This window comes from Petromyzon marinus, chromosome 22, assembly GCF_048934315.1.
Source record: "Petromyzon marinus isolate PM22_M1 ecotype Great Lakes invasive population chromosome 22, UKy_Petmar_22M1.pri1.0, whole genome shotgun sequence".
In the NCBI taxonomy this organism is placed as follows: Eukaryota; Metazoa; Chordata; class Hyperoartia; order Petromyzontiformes; family Petromyzontidae; genus Petromyzon; species Petromyzon marinus.
The window spans coordinates 21568820-21585234 of record NC_133688.1 but is presented as its reverse complement, the minus strand read 5'-3'; the positions used below and the strand labels follow the sequence as shown (position 1 = coordinate 21585234).

Genomic DNA, 16415 nt, shown 5'->3' with positions numbered 1-16415 from the left:
CCCGCGTCTCCAGGACCCCGTATACCAGGATCTCTAGGACCCCGTGTACCAGGATCTCCAGGACCCCGTGTTCCAGGATCTCTAGGATCCCGTGTACCAGGATCTCTAGGACCCCGTGTACCAGGATCTCTAGGACCCCGTGTACCAGGATCTCCAGGACCCCGTGTACCAGGATCTCTAGGACCCCGTGTACCAGGATCTCTAGGACCCCGTGTACCAGGATCTCTAGGACCCCGTGTACCAGGATCTCTAGGACCCCGTGTACCAGGATCTCTAGGACCCCGTGTACCAGGCTCTCTAGGACCCTGTGTACCCGCGTCTCCAGGACCCCATGTCCCAGGATCTCTAGGACCCCGTGTACCAGGATCTCCAGGACCCCGTGTACCAGGATCTCTAGGACCCCGTGTACCAGGATCTCCAGGACCCCGTGTACCAGGATCTCTAGGACCCCGTGTACCAGGATCTCTAGGACCCCGTGTACCAGGATCTCTAGGACCCCGTGTTCCAGGATCTCTAGGACCCCGTGTACCAGGATCTCTAGGACCCCGTGTACCAGGATCTCTAGGACCCTGTGTACCCGCGTCTCCAGGACCCCGTGTACCAGGATCTCTAGGACCCCGTGTACCAGGATCTCTAGGACCCCGTGTACCAGGATCTCTAGGACCCTGTGTACCCGCGTCTCCAGGACCCCGTGTACCAGAATCTCTAGGACCCCGTGTACCAGGATCTCCAGGACCCCGTGTACCAGGATCTCTAGGACCCCGTGTACCAGGATCTCCAGGACCCCGTGTACCAGGATCTCTAGGACCCCGTGTACCAGGATCTCTAGGACCCCGTGTACCAGGATCTCTAGGACCCCGTGTACCAGGATCTCTAGGACCCCGTGTACCAGGATCTCTAGGACCCCGTGTACCAGGATCTCTAGGACCCTGTGTATCCGCGTCTCCAGGACCCCGTGTGTGTGTGTGGATATTTTCCGTGGCACATGACGAATGTGCTGAGTTTTGTCTTGTATCATTATCACTGCAGTAGCCACGAGCTGCACGTGAACAGCGAGCGACCCGCGGGCAGTGTCCGGGCCCGCGACCTGACACGGCTCGCGGGTGGTCCAGCCCCGCCCCCGTGGGGACGTGACCCCGCCCCTACCAGACCCCTCCACCCCCACCTCTAACCCCCCCCCTGCACCCCCACTCTCACCACTTGACGCCCCCCCGGGGCTCGTCCAGCAGCACGCGCACGATGTAGAGGAGGCACGTGACGAGGCGCAGCGAGAAGGACACGAGGCGCACGCGCAGACCTGGGGTGGGGGGGGTATATGGGTCACGTGCGCTGGTGCACATAGCCTGGTACGCGTCTCGTGTACCTGGTGCACATAAACTGGTACGCGACTCGTGTACCTGGTGCACATAGCCTGGTACGCGTCTCGTGTACCTGGTGCATATAAACTGGTACGCGACTCGTGTACCTGGTGCACATAGCCTGGTACGCGACTCGTGTACCTGGTGCACATAAACTGGTACGCGACTCGTGTACCTGGTGCACATAAACTGGTAGGCGACTCGTGTACCTGGTGCACATAAACTGGTAGGCGACTCGTGTACCTGGTGCACATAGCCTGGTACGCGACTCGTGTACCTGGTGCACATAGCCTGGTACGCGACTCGTGTACCTGGTGCACATAAACTGGTAGGCGATTCGTGTACCTGGTGCATATAGCCTGGTACGCGACTCGTGTACCTGGTGCACATAAACTGGTAGGCGACTCGTGTACCTGGTGCACATAGCCTGGTACGCGACTCGTGTACCTGGTGCACATAAACTGGTAGGCGACTCGTGTACCTGGTGCACATAAACTGGTACACGACTCGTGTACCTGGTGCACATAAACTGGTAGGCGACTCGTGTACCTGGTGCACATAGCCTGGTACGCGACTCGTGTACCTGGTGCACATAGCCTGGTACGCGACTCGTGTACCTGGTGCACATAGCCTGGTACGCGACTCGTGTACCTGGTGCACATAAACTGGTACACGACTCGTGTACCTGGTGCACATAAACTGGTAGGCGACTCGTGTACCTGGTGCACATAGCCTGGTACGCGACTCGTGTACCTGGTGCACATAAACTGGTAGGCGACTCGTGTACCTGGTGCACATAAACTGGTACACGACTCGTGTACCTGGTGCACATAAACTGGTAGGCGACTCGTGTACCTGGTGCACATAGCCTGGTACGCGACTCGTGTACCTGGTGCACATAGCCTGGTACGCGACTCGTGTACCTGGTGCACATAGCCTGGTACGCGACTCGTGTACCTGGTGCACATAAACTGGTACACGACTCGTGTACCTGGTGCACATAAACTGGTAGGCGACTCGTGTACCTGGTGCACATAAACTGGTAGGCGACTCGTGTACCTGGTGCACATAAACTGGTACACGACTCGTGTACCTGGTGCACATAAACTGGTAGGCGACTCGTGTACCTGGTGCACATAAACTGGTAGGAGACGCGTATGCACGTGTAGTGGTACAGAAAGAAAACGAACCCCCGTATCGCAGCCGTAACATATGGAGGGGCAAGTGCTGTGAGCGTGCACCTATCAAGGCCGTCACTGCACACGAGGGGGTGGGTGGCGAGCACCACGCACGACCGCCTTTGTCTCCACAGTGGCGATGTTTACTACACACCGCACCAGGTACTCATTTGAGGCCGGGACGACCTAGGGGAGGAGACCCAGGACCGGTTCAGATCATCGTCACCGGTGTTGGCCGTGAGCGGGAATCGAACTCGGGTGGCCGGGTTCGTAGAGCCGCGTAGCGCTGACCGCCGCACACGGGCACGCACTGGAGCGCTGGTTCTTGATGAAGAAGAGTTTCAGTCGCTCCTTGAATGAGTTCTCACTCGCGAGCAGCTCCAGTTCCACCCTAGGGGCGGGGGTGGGGGACAGGGGATGTGAGCGAGCTCCGACAGCTGTCAATGCTGTACCAGAACTTGCATTGTGTTTGACTCAGCCACCAACTCGCTCAACTCACTCACCCACCCACTAAGCAACCCACCATCTCATATCCTTGTCTCTTGCAACAGTCACTCCAAATTCGCGTTGATGTTTCTGTATCTGAGTTTGACTGTAAGTGACGTTTATAGTCATTAATGTCCGAGCCGACTTTCGACCCAGGACATGGATCTAATTCAATACGGTTTCATGTTTAAGCACTGTTTCCCATTTATACTCGAATGCAGTTGTTTTTGCCCTGATTTATATTTGCTTGCATTTGCTCTGATTTCTATTCGGTGAGTTTTGGATGAGTCGAGCATATGAATCGACCCTTGGTGAGTCAATCATTGGGTGAGTCCAGCTGTGTGAGTCGACGCCTGGTGAATCGACCCCTGAGTTTGTCAAGCCTTGTGTGAGTCGACCCTTGAGTGAGTCGAGCCCGAATTGAGTCAAGCCCTGCGTGAGTCGACTCTGTGTGAGTCGACCCCTGTGTGAGTCGAGCCCTAAGTGAGTTGACTCTGGATGAGTCGAGCCCTAAGTGAGTCGAGCCCTAAGTGAGTCGACCCCTGGGTGAGTCGAGCTCTGTGTGAGTCGACCCCTGTGTGAGTCGACCCCTGGGTGAGTCGACTCTGGGTGAGTCGACCCCTGGGTGAGTCGACCCCTGGGTGAGTCTAGCCCTAAGTGAGTCGACCCCTGGGTGAGTCGAGCCCTAAGTGAGTCGACCCCTGGGTGAGTCGACCCCTGGGTGAGTCGACTCTGGGTGAGTCGACCCCTGGGTGAGTCGACTCTGGGTGGGTCGACCCCTGGGTGAGTCGAGCCCTAAGTGAGTCGACTCTGGGTGAGTCGAGCCCTAAGTGAGTCGAGCCCTAAGTGAGTCGACCCCTGGGTGAGTCGAGCCCTAAGTGAGTCGACCCCTGGGTGAGTCGACCCCTGGGTGAGTCGAGCCCTAAGTGAGTTGAGCCCTAAGTGAGTCGACCCCTGGGTGAGTCGAGCCCTAAGTGAGTCGACCCCTGGGTGAGTCGAGCCCTAAGTAAGTCGAGCCCTAAGTGAGTCGACTCTGGGTGAGTCGAGCACTGTGTGAGTCGACTCGGGGTGAGTCGACCCCTGGGTGAGTCGAGCCCTATTTGAGTCGACCCTTGGTAAGTCGGGCCCTTAGTGAGGCACTTCCTGTGTGAGTCGACCCCTGGGTGAGTCGAGCCCTGTGTGAGTCGACCTCTGGGTGAGTAGAACCCTGTATGAGTCGACTGTTGATTGAGGCGTTTTCTGAGTGAGTCGACTCCTGGTTGACTTCACCCCCGGAGGCGGGGTCTCGGCTCTACGGGGGGTCCGGGTGGGCTCCGTGAATCCTAATCATCATTAGCGTCGCCATGGAAATGCGTTTGTGGATAACTCGTTGCCATGGCGACGCGAGTGCGCGCGCGACCAAATAGCGCGGTCCCGCCTGCAGCAGCGGCGTGCGCGGAGAGAGAGCGTGCGTGAGTGTGTCTGTGTGAGAGTGTGTCTAAGTGTGTGTGTGATAGCGTGTCTAAGTGTGTGTGTCTGTGTGATAGTGTGTCTAAGTGTGTGTGTCTGTGTGATAGTGTGTCTAAGTGTGTGTGTCTGTGTGATAGTGTGTCTAAGTGTGTGTGTCTGTGTGAGAGTGTGGCTAAGTGTGTGTGTCTGTGTGATAGTGTGTCTAAGTGTGTGTGTCTGTGTGATATTGTGTCTAAGTATATGTGTCTGTGTGATAGTGTGTCTAAGTGTGTGTGTCTCTGTGTGATAGTGTGTCTAAGTGTGTGTGTCTGTGTGAGAGTGTGTCTAATTGTGTGTGTCTGTGTGATAGTGTGTCTAAGTGTGTGTGTGTCTGTGTGAGAGTGTGTCTAAATGTGTGTGTCTGTGTGAGAGTGTGTCTAAGTGTGTGTGTGTGTCTGTGTGATAGTGTGTCTAAGTGTGTGTGTTTGTGTCTGTGTGAGAGTGTGTCTAAGTGTGTGTATCTGTGTGATTGTGTGTCTAAGTGTGTGTGTCTGTGTGAGAGTGTGTCTAAGTGTCTGTGTCTGTGTGAGAGTGTGTCTAAGTGTGTGTGTGTCTGTGTGATAGTGTGTCTAAGTGTGTGTGTCTGTATGATAGTGTGTCTAAGTGTGTGTGTCTGTGTGAGAGTGTGTCTAAGTGTGTGTCTGTGTGATAGTTTGTCTAAGTGTGTGTGTCTGTGTGATAGTGTGTCTAAGTGTCTGTGTGTCTGTTTGAGAGTGTGTCTAAGTGTGTGTGTTTGTGTGATAGTGTGTCTAAATGTGTGTCTCTGTGTGAGAGTGTGTCTAAGTGTGTGTGTCCGTGTGATAGTGTGTCTAAGTGTGTGTGTGTGTCTGTGTAAGAGTGTCTAAGTGTGTGTGAGAGTGTGTCTAAGTGTGTGTGTCTGTGTGATAGTGTGTCTAAGTGTGTGTGTCTGAGTGAGAGTGTGGCTAAGTGTGTGTGTCTGTGTGATAGTGTGTCTAAGTGTGTGGCTCTGTGTGATATTGTGTCTAAGTATATGTGTCTGTGTGATAGTGTGTCTAAGTGTGCGTGTCTGTGTGATAGTGTGTCTAAGTGTGTGTGTCTCTGTGTGATAGTGTGTCTAAGTGTGTGTGTCTGTGTGAGAGTGTGTCTAATTGTGTGTGTCTGTGTGATAGTGTGTCTAAGTGTGTGTGTGTCTGTGTGAGAGTGTGTCTAAATGTGTGTGTCTATGTGAGAGTGTGTCTAAGTGTGTGTGTGTGTCTGTGTGATAGTGTGTCTAAGTGTGTGTGTTTGTGTCTGTGTGAGAGTGTGTCTAAGTGTGTGTATCTGTGTGATAGTGTGTCCAAGTGTGTCTGTCTGTGTGAGAGTGTGTCTAAGTGTCTGTGTCTGTGTGAGAGTGTGTCTAAGTGTGTGTGTGTGTCTGTGTGATAGTGTGTCTAAGTGTGTGTGTCTGTATGATAGTGTGTCTAAGTGTGTGTGTCTGTGTGAGAGTGTGTCTAAGTGTGTGTCTGTGTGATAGTTTGTCTAAGTGTGTGTGTCTGTGTGATAGTGTGTCTAAGTGTCTGTGTGTCTGTTTGAGAGTGTGTCTAAGTGTGTGTGTTTGTGTGATAGTGTGTCTAAGTGTGTGTCTCTGTGTGAGAGTGTGTCTAAGTGTGTGTGTCCGTGTGATAGTGTGTCTAAGTGTGTGTGTCTGTGTAAGAGTGTCTAAGTGTGTGTGTGTGAGAGTGTGTCTAAGTGTGTGTGTCTGTGTGATAGTGTGTCTAAGTTTGTGTGTGTGTGCCTGTGTGAGAGTGTGTCTAAGTGTGTGTGTCTGTGTGATAGTGTGTCTAAGTGTGTGTGTGTCTGTGTGAGTGTGTCTAAGTGTGTGTGTCTGTGTGAGAGTGTGTCTAAGTGTGTTTGTCTGTGTGATAGTGTGTCTAAGTGTGTGTGTGTCTGTGTGAGAGTGTGTCTAAGTGTGTGTGTTTGTGTCATAGTGTGTTTAAGGGTGTGTGTCTGTGTAATAGTTTGTCAAAGTGTGTGTGAGTGTGTCTGTGTGATAGTGTCTAAGTGTGTGTGTCTGTGTGATAGTGTGTCTAAGTGTGTGTGTCTGTGTGAGAGTGTGTTTAAATGTGTGTGTGTCTATGTGAGAGTGTGTCTCAGTGTGTGTGTCTGTGTAAGAGTGTCTAAGTGTGTGTGTGTGTGTGATAGTGTGTCTAAGTGTGTGTGTCTGTGTGAGAGTGTGTCTAAGTGTGTGTGTCTGTGTGAGAGTGTGTCTAAGTGTGTGTGTCTGTGTGATAGTGTGTCTAAGTGTCTGTGTGTCTGTGTGAGAGTGTGTCTAAGTGTGTGTGTTTGTGTGAAAGTGTGTATAAGTGTGTGTGTGTGTCTGTGTAAGAGTGTCTAAGTGTGTGTGTGTGAGAGTGTGTCTAACTATGTGTGTCTGTGTGATAGTGTGTCTAAGTGTGTGGGTCTGTGTGAGAGTGTGTCTAAGTGTGTGTGTGATAGTGTGTCTAAGTGTGTGTGTCTGTGTGAGAGTGTGTCTAAGTGTGTGTGTGTGTGTCTGTGTGATAGTGTGTCTAAGTGTGTGTGTCAGTGTGATAGGGTGTCTAAGTGTGTGTGTCTGTGTGATAGTGTGTCTAATTGAGTGTGTCTGTGAGATAGTGTGTCTAAGTGTGAGTGTCTGTGTGATAGTGTGTCTAAGTGTGTGTGTTTGTGTGATAGTGTGTCTAAGTGCGTGAGTGTGTCTGTGTGAGAGTGTGTCTAAGTGTGTGTGTCTGTGTGAGAGTGTGTCTAAGTGTCTGTGTCTGTGTGAGAGTGTGTCTAAGTGTGTGTGTGTCTGTGTGATAGTGTGTCTAAGTGTGTGTGTCTGTATGATAGTGTGTCTAAGTGTGTGTGTCTGTGTGAGAGTGTGTCTAAGTGTGTGTCTGTGTGATAGTTTGTCTAAGTGTGTGTGTCTGTGTGATAGTGTGTCTAAGTGTCTGTGTGTCTGTTTGAGAGTGTGTCTAAGTGTGTGTGTTTGTGTGATAGTGTGTCTAAGTGTGTGTCTCTGTGTGAGAGTGTGTCTAAGTGTGTGTGTCCGTGTGATAGTGTGTCTAAGTGTGTGTGTCTGTGTGAGAGTGTGTCTAAGTGTGTGTCTGTGTGATAGTTTGTCTAAGTGTGTGTGTCTGTGTGATAGTGTGTCTAAGTGTCTGTGTGTTTGTTTGAGAGTGTGTCTAAGTGTGTGTGTTTGTGTGATAGTGTGTCTAAGTGTGTGTCTCTGTGTGAGAGTGTGTCTAAGTGTGTGTGTCCGTGTGATAGTGTGTCTAAGTGTGTGTGTCTGTGTAAGAGTGTCTAAGTGTGTGTGTGTGAGAGTGTGTCTAAGTGTGTGTGTCTGTGTGATAGTGTGTCTAAGTTTGTGTGTGTGTGCCTGTGTGAGAGTGTGTCTAAGTGTGTGTCTGTGTGATAGTGTGTCTAAGTGTGTGTGTGTCTGTGTGAGTGTGTCTAAGTGTGTGTGTCTGTGTGAGAGTGTGTCTAAGTGTGTTTGTCTGTGTGATAGTGTGTCTAAGTGTGTGTGTGTCTGTGTGAGAGTGTGTCTAAGTGTGTGTGTTTGTGTCATAGTGTGTTTAAGGGTGTGTGTCTGTGTGATAGTGTGTCTAAGTGTGTGTGAGTGTGTCTGTGTGATAGTGTCTAAGTGTGTGTGTCTGTGTGATAGTGTGTCTAAGTGTGTGTGTCTGTGTGAGAGTGTGTCTAAATGTGTGTGTGTCTGTGTGAGAGTGTGTCTCAGTGTGTGTGTCTGTGTAAGAGTGTCTAAGTGTGTGTGTGATAGTGTGTCTAAGTGTGTGTGTCTGTGTGAGAGTGTGTCTAAGTGTGTGTGTCTGTGTGAGAGTGTGTCTAAGTGTGTGTGTCTGTGTGATAGTGTGTCTAAGTGTCTGTGTGTCTGTGTGAGAGTGTGTCTAAGTGTGTGTGTTTGTGTGAAAGTGTGTATAAGTGTGTGTGTGTGTCTGTGTAAGAGTGTCTAAGTGTGTGTGTGTGAGAGTGTGTCTAACTATGTGTGTCTGTGTGATTGTGTGTCTAAGTGTGTGGGTCTGTGTGAGAGTGTGTCTAAGTGTGTGTGTGATAGTGTGTCTAAGTGTGTGTGTCTGTGTGAGAGTGTGTCTAAGTGTGTGTGTGTGTGTCTGTGTGATAGTGTGTCTAAGTGTGTGTGTCAGTGTGATAGGGTGTCTAAGTATGTGTGTCTGTGTGATAGTGTGTCTAATTGAGTGTGTCTGTGTGATAGTGTGTCTAAGTGTGAGTGTCTGTGTGATAGTGTGTCTAAGTGTGTGTGTTTGTGTGATAGTGTGTCTAAGTGCGTGAGTGTGTCTGTGTGAGAGTGTGTCTAAGTGTGTGTGTCTGTGTGAGAGTGTGTCTAAGTGTCTGTGTCTGTGTGAGAGTGTGTCTAAGTGTGTGTGTGTCTGTGTGATAGTGTGTCTAAGTGTGTGTGTCTGTATGATAGTGTGTCTAAGTGTGTGTGTCTGTGTGAGAGTGTGTCTAAGTGTGTGTCTGTGTGATAGTTTGTCTAAGTGTGTGTGTCTGTGTGATAGTGTGTCTAAGTGTCTGTGTGTCTGTTTGAGAGTGTGTCTAAGTGTGTGTGTCCGTGTGATAGTGTGTCTAAGTGTGTGTGTCTGTGTAAGAGTGTCTAAGTGTGTGTGTGTGAGAGTGTGTCTAAGTGTGTGTGTCTGTGTGATAGTGTGTCTAAGTTTGTGTGTGTGCCTGTGTGAGAGTGTGTCTAAGTGTGTGTGTCTGTGTGATAGTGTGTCTAAGTGTGTGTGTGTCTGTGTGAGAGTGTGTCTAAGTGTGTGGTGTCTGTGTGAGAGTGTGTCTAAGTGTGTTTGTCTGTGTGAGAGTGTGTCTAAGTGTGTGTGTTTGTGTCATAGTGTGTCTAAGGGTGTGTTTCTGTGTGATAGTGTGTCTAAGTGTGTGTGAGTGTGTCTGTGTGATAGTGTCTAAGTGTGTGTGTCTGTGTGATAGTGTGTCTAAGTGTGTGTGTCTGTGTGAGAGTGTGTCTAAATGTGTGTGTGTCTGTGTGAGAGTGTGTCTCAGTGTGTGTGTGTGTCTGTGTAAGAGTGTCTAAGTGTGTGTGTGATAGTGTGTCTAAGTGTGTGTGTCTGTGTGAGAGTGTGTCTAAGTGTGTGTGTCTGTGTGAGAGTGTGTCTAAGTGTGTGTGTCTGTGTGATAGTGTGTCTAAGTGTCTGTGTGTCTGTGTGAGAGTGTGTCTAAGTGTGTGTGTTTGTGTGAAAGTGTGTATAAGTGTGTGTGTGTGTCTGTGTAAGAGTGTCTAAGTGTGTGTGTGTGAGAGTGTGTCTAACTATGTATGTCTGTGTGATAGTGTGTCTAAGTGTGTGGGTCTGTGTGAGAGTGTGTCTAAGTGTGTGTGTGATAGTGTGTCTAAGTGTGTGTGTCTGTGTGAGAGTGTGTCTAAGTGTGTGTGTGTGTCTGTTTGATAGTGTGTCTAAGTGTGTGTGTCAGTGTGATAGGGTGTCTAAGTGTGTGTGTCTGTGTGATAGTGTGTCTAAGTGAGTGTGTCTGTGTGATAGTGTGTCTAAGTGTGAGTGTCTGTGTGATAGTGTGTCTAAGTGTGTGTGTTTGTGTGATAGTGTGTCTAAGTGCGTGAGTGTGTCTGTGTGATAGTGTGTCTAAGTGTGTGTGTCTGTGTGAGAGTGTGTCTAAGTGTGTGTGTGTGATAGTGTGTCTAAGTGTGTGTGTCTGTGTGATAGTGTGTCTAAGTGCGTGAGTGTGTCTGTGTGATAGTGTGTCTAAGTGTGTGGGTCTGTGTGAGAGTATGTCTAAGTGTGTGTGTGATAGTGTGTCTAAGTGAGTGTGTCTGTGTGATAGTGTGTCTAAGTGTGTGTGTCTGTGTGATAGTGTGTCTAAGTGTGTGGGTCTGTGTGAGAGTGTGTCTAAGTGTGTGTGTGATAGTGTGTCTAAGTGTGTGTGTCTGTGTGATAGTGTGTCTAAGTGTGTGTGTCTGTGTGATAGTGTGTCTAAGTGTGTGTGTGTCTGTGTGAGAGTGTGTCTAAGTATGTGTGTCTGTGTGATAGTGTGTCTAAGTGTGTGTGTTTGTGTGATAGTGTGTCTAAGTGTGTGTGTCTGTGTAATAGTGTGTCTAAGTGTGTGTGTGTGTGTCTGTGTGAGAGTGTGTCTAAGTGTGTGTGTCTGTGTGAGAGTGTGTCGATAGTATGTCTAAGTGTGTGTGTGTCAGTGTGATAGGGTGTCTAAGTGTGTGTGTCTGTGTGATAGTGTGTCTAAGTGTGTATGTGTCTGTGTGAGAGTGTGTCTAAGTGTGTGTGTCTGTGTGATAGTGTGTTTAAGTGTGTGTGTCTGTGTGATAGTGTGTCTAAGTGTGTGTGTCTGTATGATAGTGTGTCTAAGTGTGTGTGTCTGTGTGAGAGTGTGTCTAAGTGTGTGTGTTTGTGTCATAGTGTGTTTAAGGGTGTGTGTTTGTGTGATAGTGTGTCTAAGTGTGTGTCTCTGTGTGAGAGTGTGTCTAAGTGTGTGTGTCCGTGTGATAGTGTGTCTAAGTGTGTGTCTCTGTGTGAGAGTGTGTCTAAGTGTGTGTGTCCGTGTGATAGTGTGTCTAAGTGTGTGTGTCTGTGTAAGAGTGTCTAAGTGTGTGTGTGTGAGAGTGTGTCTAAGTGTGTGTGTCTGTGTGATAGTGTGTCTAAGTTTGTGTGTGTGCCTGTGTGAGAGTGTGTCTAAGTGTGTGTGTCTGTGTGAGAGTGTGTCTAAGTGTGTGTGTCTGTGTGAGAGTGTGTCTAAGTGTGTTTGTGTGTGTGATAGTGTGTCTAAGTGTGTGTGTGTCTGTGTGAGAGTGTGTCTAAGTGTGTGTGTTTGTGTCATAGTGTGTCTAAGGGTGTGTGTCTGTGTGATAGTGTGTCTAAGTGTGTGTGAGTGTGTCTGTGTGATAGTGTCTAAGTGTGTGTGTCTGTGTGATAGTGTGTCTAAGTGTGTGTGTCTGTGTGAGAGTGTGTCTAAATGTGTGTGTGTCTGTGTGAGAGTGTGTCTCAGTGTGTGTGTGTGTGTCTGTGTAAGAGTGTCTAAGTGTGTGTGTGTGATAGTGTGTCTAATTGTGTGTGTCTGTGTGAGAGTGTGTCTAAGTGTGTGTGTCTGTGTGAGAGTGTGTCTAAGTGTGTGTGTCTGTGTGATAGTGTGTCTAAGTGTCTGTGTGTCTGTGTGAGAATGTGTCTAAGTGTGTGTGTTTGTGTGAAAGTGTGTATAAGTGTGTGTGTGTGTCTGTGTAAGAGTGTCTAAGTGTGTGTGTGTGAGAGTGTGTCTAACTATGTATGTCTGTGTGATAGTGTGTCTAAGTGTGTGGGTCTGTGTGAGAGTGTGTCTAAGTGTGTGTGTGTGATAGTGTGTCTAAGTGTGTGTGTCTGTGTGAGAGTGTGTCTAAGTGTGTGTGTGTCTGTGTGATAGTGTGTCTAAGTGTGTGTGTCAGTGTGATAGGGTGTCTAAGTGTGTGTGTCTGTGTGATAGTGTGTCTAAGTGAGTGTGTCTGTGTGATAGTGTGTCTAAGTGTGAGTGTCTGTGTGATAGTGTGTCTAAGTGTGTGTGTTTGTGTGATAGTGTGTCTAAGTGCGTGAGTGTGTCTGTGTGATAGTGTGTCTAAGTGTGTGTGTCTGTTTGAGAGTGTGTCTAAGTGTGTGTGTGTGATAGTGTGTCTAAGTGTGTGTGTCTGTGTGATAGTGTGTCTAAGTGCGTGAGTGTGTCTGTGTGATAGTGTGTCTAAGTGTGTGGGTCTGTGTGAGAGTGTGTCTAAGTGTGTGTGTGATAGTGTGTCTAAGTGTGTGTGTCTGTGTGATAGTGTGTCTAAGTGTGTGTGTCTGTGTGATAGTGTGTCTAAGTGTGTGTGTGTCTGTGTGAGAGTGTGTCTAAGTATGTGTGTCTGTGTGATAGTGTGTCTAAGTGTGTGTGTCTGTGTGAGAGTGTGTCTAAGTGTGTGTGTCTGTGTGAGAGTGTGTCTAAGTGTGTGTGTTTGTGTGATAGTGTGTCTAAGTGTGTGTGTCTGTGTAATAGTGTGTCTAAGTGTGTGTGTGTGTCTGTGTGAGAGTGTGTCTAAGTGTGTGTGTCTGTGTGAGAGTGTGTCTAAGTGTGTGTGTGTCTGTGTGATAGTGTGTCTAAGTGTGTGTGTGTCAGTGTGATAGGGTGTCTAAGTGTGTGTGTCTGTGTGATAGTGTGTCTAAGTGTGTGTGTGTCTGTGTGAGAGTGTGCTTAAGTGTGTGTGTCTGTGTGATAGTGTGTCTAAGTGTGTGTCTGTGTGATATTGTGTCTAAGTATATGTGTCTGTGTGATAGTGTGTCTAAGTGTGTGTGTCTGTGTAATAGTGTGTCTAAGTGTGTGTGTGTGTGTGTGTCTGTGTGATAGTGTGTCTAAGTGTGTGTGTTTGTGTCTGTGTGAGAGTGTGTCTAAGTGTGTGTGTCTGTGTGATAGTGTGTCTAATTGTGTGTGTGTCTGTGTGAGAGTGTGTCTAAGTGTGTGTGTCTGTGTGAGAGTGTGTCTAAGTGTGTGTGTCTGTGTGATAGTGTGTAAGTGTGTGTCTGTCTGTGTGAGAGTGTGTCTAAGTGTGTGTGTCTAAGTGTGTGTGTCTGTGTGATAGTGTGTCTAAGTGTCTGTGTGTCTGTTTGAGAGTGTGTCTAAGTGTGTGTGTCTGGTGATAGTGTGTCTAAGTGTGTGTCTCTGTGTGAGAGTGTGTCTAAGTGTGTGTGTCTGTGTGATAGTGTGTCTAAGTGTGTGTGTCTGTGTAAGAGTGTCTAAGTGTGTGTGTGAGAGTGTGTCTAAGTGTGTGTGTCTGTGTGATAGTGTGTCCAGGTGTGTGTGTGTGTCTGTGTGAGAGTGTGTCTAAGTGTGTGTGTCTGTGTGATAGTGTGTCTAAGTGTGTGTGTGTGTCTGTGTGAGAGTGTGTCTAAGTGTGTGTGTTTGTGTGAGAGTGTGTCTAAGTGTGTGTGTTTGTGTCATAGTGTGTCTAAGGGTGTGTGTCTGTGTGAGAGTGTGTCTAAGTGTGTGTGAGTGTGTCTGTGTGATAGTGTGTCTAAGTGTGTGTGTCTGTGTGATAGTGTGTCTAAGTGTGTGTATGTGTGAGAGTGTGTCTAAGTGTGTGTGTGTCTGTGTAAGAGTGTCTAAGTGTGTGTGTATGATAGTGTGTCTAAGTGTGTGTGTGTGTCTGTGTGGGAGTGTGTCTAAGTGTGTGTGTCTGTGTAAAACAACCCCCTACCTCCTCGCGGTGCCGGACGGGCAACTCTGTCGTGGACAGCGCTGTGGGGGGAGATCCAATTTTGATTGGCTCCTCCCCTCATGGCATATGTGTCCACCACAGGGGCTAAACGGGAGCTCTGGACGGGTGCGAGGGGCTGGTAACCCCTCCACCTTCAATTAATTACCACGAAACTACGAATTAAACTGAAATATGTAACAACTAAGCTTGTGCCGGAGGCCCCGGGGGGCCAGGCGTCTATGACGTCTCCTGGCCAAACCCCAATTGGCGGAGCCAGGAGATTGAATACCTACCCTCGGGGCTACTCCAGAAACAACGAAAAGCCACTACGGTTGGCCACGTGGAATGTTCGAACGCTCACTGCAGAGGAGAGGCTGCCACTCCTCTGTCGGGAGCTGGACCGGTACCGCCTGGATCTATGCGGCATTCAGGAGGTCCGGTGGACCGGCTCTGGCTCCTGCCACCATGAGGGGTGGACAGTCCTCTACTCGGGGCAGCAGACTGCCAAACAACAGGGTGTGGGTCTTCTTTTGAACAAAAGAATGAAGGGGGCGTGGGAGCGTGGCGGTGAGGTGTGGGAAGCTGTAAGCCCCAGGCTACTTTGGGCTCGCCTTCCCATCAACCGGAGGTGAGGAATGGTGGTCGTGGTTACTTATGCCCCCACCGAAGATGAACATCCGTGGAGGGATGCAGGCAAAGCCGATGAGTCAGATGCCTTCTATGACCTCCTGTCACAGGTGCTGGCTAAAGTGGCCCCTCGGGATAGAGTCATCATGTTGGGTGACTTCAATGCCCGAGTTGGTCATGATACTGGCACCTGGTCTGGAGTGATTGGAGGGCATGGGCCAGATCAGCTCAATAACAACGGTAGGAGGCTGCTAGATTTTTGTGCAGCCCATGGGCTTGTAATTACCAACACGCTGTTCCGGCATCGGCGCATCCACACAACATCATGGATGCATGCCGGGTCCAAGCAAGAACATCTGCTGGACTACATAGTGACGGACCAGCGAATGCGAGCCCATGTCCTTGACACCAGGACCTACCGTGGAGCTGATCTGCCCTCTGACCATCGACTAGTCATCTGTAAGATGCGCCTGCCATTCTTCCACTCCGGTGGTGGGTGTACACCCAGGACCCCATTCCAACCTAAAGTGGCCTGGTCTCAGTTATCTGTTGAAAGTTGCAAGCGAGAATTTCATCATCGCTTGCGGCTGGGATTGGCATCGTCCCCGACTCCTCCTGATGTCGAGGGTAAATGGGCGAGGTTTAGGACTGTGACTCATGCAGCTGCAATGGCTGCTTTGGGTACGCGGTCCAGACCTCCCCAGACACCCTGGATGACAGAGGAGTTGTTCAGGATGGTTGAGAAAAAGCGACAGGCCCACTGTCATCAGCTACAGAATCCCACGTCAGAGAATGAGGAGGCTTACCGCAGCCTTCGCTCGGAGGTTCGGAGAGCCGTGAGGCGCTGCAAGGATGGGTGGTGGTCGCGGGTTGCTGAGGAGATGGAGTCTGCCTCAGTGGCCCGTGATCACAAATCTCTATTTAACTCCATCAAAAAAGTAACCTGCAGCGCCACACCTATTACCATCATTAGGGGAAAAAACGGTGATCCAATTTCCGACCCCCAGGAACAGGTTCGCAGATTTGCTGAGCATTTCTGTGAGGTCCTGGGGGAGGGAAAATCCCTCAGCCAGGAAAACATCGTGGCACAAGGTGAGGATGACCCTGCTGAGGCTGCGGTGCCTCAAATATTGGATGAAGTCACCCCCTGGAAGTGGCTGGCTGAGGTGCCAGCTGCTGATGAAGTATTGAAGGCGATCCGGAGTCTGAGACCAGGAAAGGCAGCGGGCAGAGATGATCTCCCAAGCGAAATGCTGAGGGAGGGTGGCGTTTGTGCACAGACTGCCCTATATGACATCATAACAACAGTCTGGACCACTGGACGGGTTCCGCAGGATTGGAAGGATGCCCTGGTGGTCCCCCTTTTTAAGAAGGGGGACCGCACAGACTGTAACAACTACAGGGGCATCTCACTCCTCAGTGTGCCGGGAAAGGTCCTGGCAAGGATTATTCAGCATCGCCTTTCCAGGCACGCTGAGGAGAGGCTTGCGGAGCCCCAATGCGGTTTCAGGAAAGGGCGGTCCTGCACAGATGCCATATTTTCTGTCCGTCTGCTACAGCAGAGGTGTAGGGAATTCCAACAAGACCTACATCTCTGCTTTATTGACCTGGTCAAGGCCTATGATACCATCAGTAGGCCTGGGCTCTGGGTCGTTCTTCGTGCTTTTGGAGTACCTGACCCTCTGCTCACGATCATTAAGGACCTTCATGATGGTGAGCGGGCCCGGGTAAAACTACGTGGCCGGGAGTCAGAGCCATTCCCTGTACACCTTGGGGTGCGACAGGGATGTCCTCTGGCTCCCACATTATTTAACATCTATTTTGACCACGTAGTTCGTGAAGCCTTCAATAGCTGTACCGGGGGAATCTCCATATGGTACAGATATAATGGGAGGCTAATCGATGCCCGGGTGCGGTCAAGGGATGGCTCCCTATTGCTCAACCAAGTTATGTATGCTGATGACTTGGTAATAGCTGCTCAGTCAGAGGAGGAGTTGGAGACGCTGCTGCTGAGACTGGAGCGTGCCACTAAGAGGTGGGGCCTTACCATCAGCCCCACCAAAACTAAGCACCTGCCTGGGTATTTTGTACCATCGGACACTCCACCCCCACAACTCCCAA

At 49.7% G+C, this 16415-nt stretch overlaps 1 protein-coding gene across 1 annotated transcript in view; it reads right to left on the bottom strand.

Moving 5' to 3' along the window:
* The window catches only part of LOC116945064 (potassium channel subfamily T member 2-like), a 62057-nt gene that overhangs the window by 34328 nt on the left and 11314 nt on the right, over positions 1 to 16415 (bottom strand). Inside the window, exons 2-3 of the mRNA XM_076068886.1 lie at positions 2848 to 2927; positions 1198 to 1297 (exon numbers count right to left, since the gene is read on the bottom strand). Coding sequence (XP_075925001.1) covers positions 1198 to 1297; positions 2848 to 2927 — 180 coding nt within the window. The remainder of the gene's footprint in view (positions 1 to 1197; positions 1298 to 2847; positions 2928 to 16415) is intronic.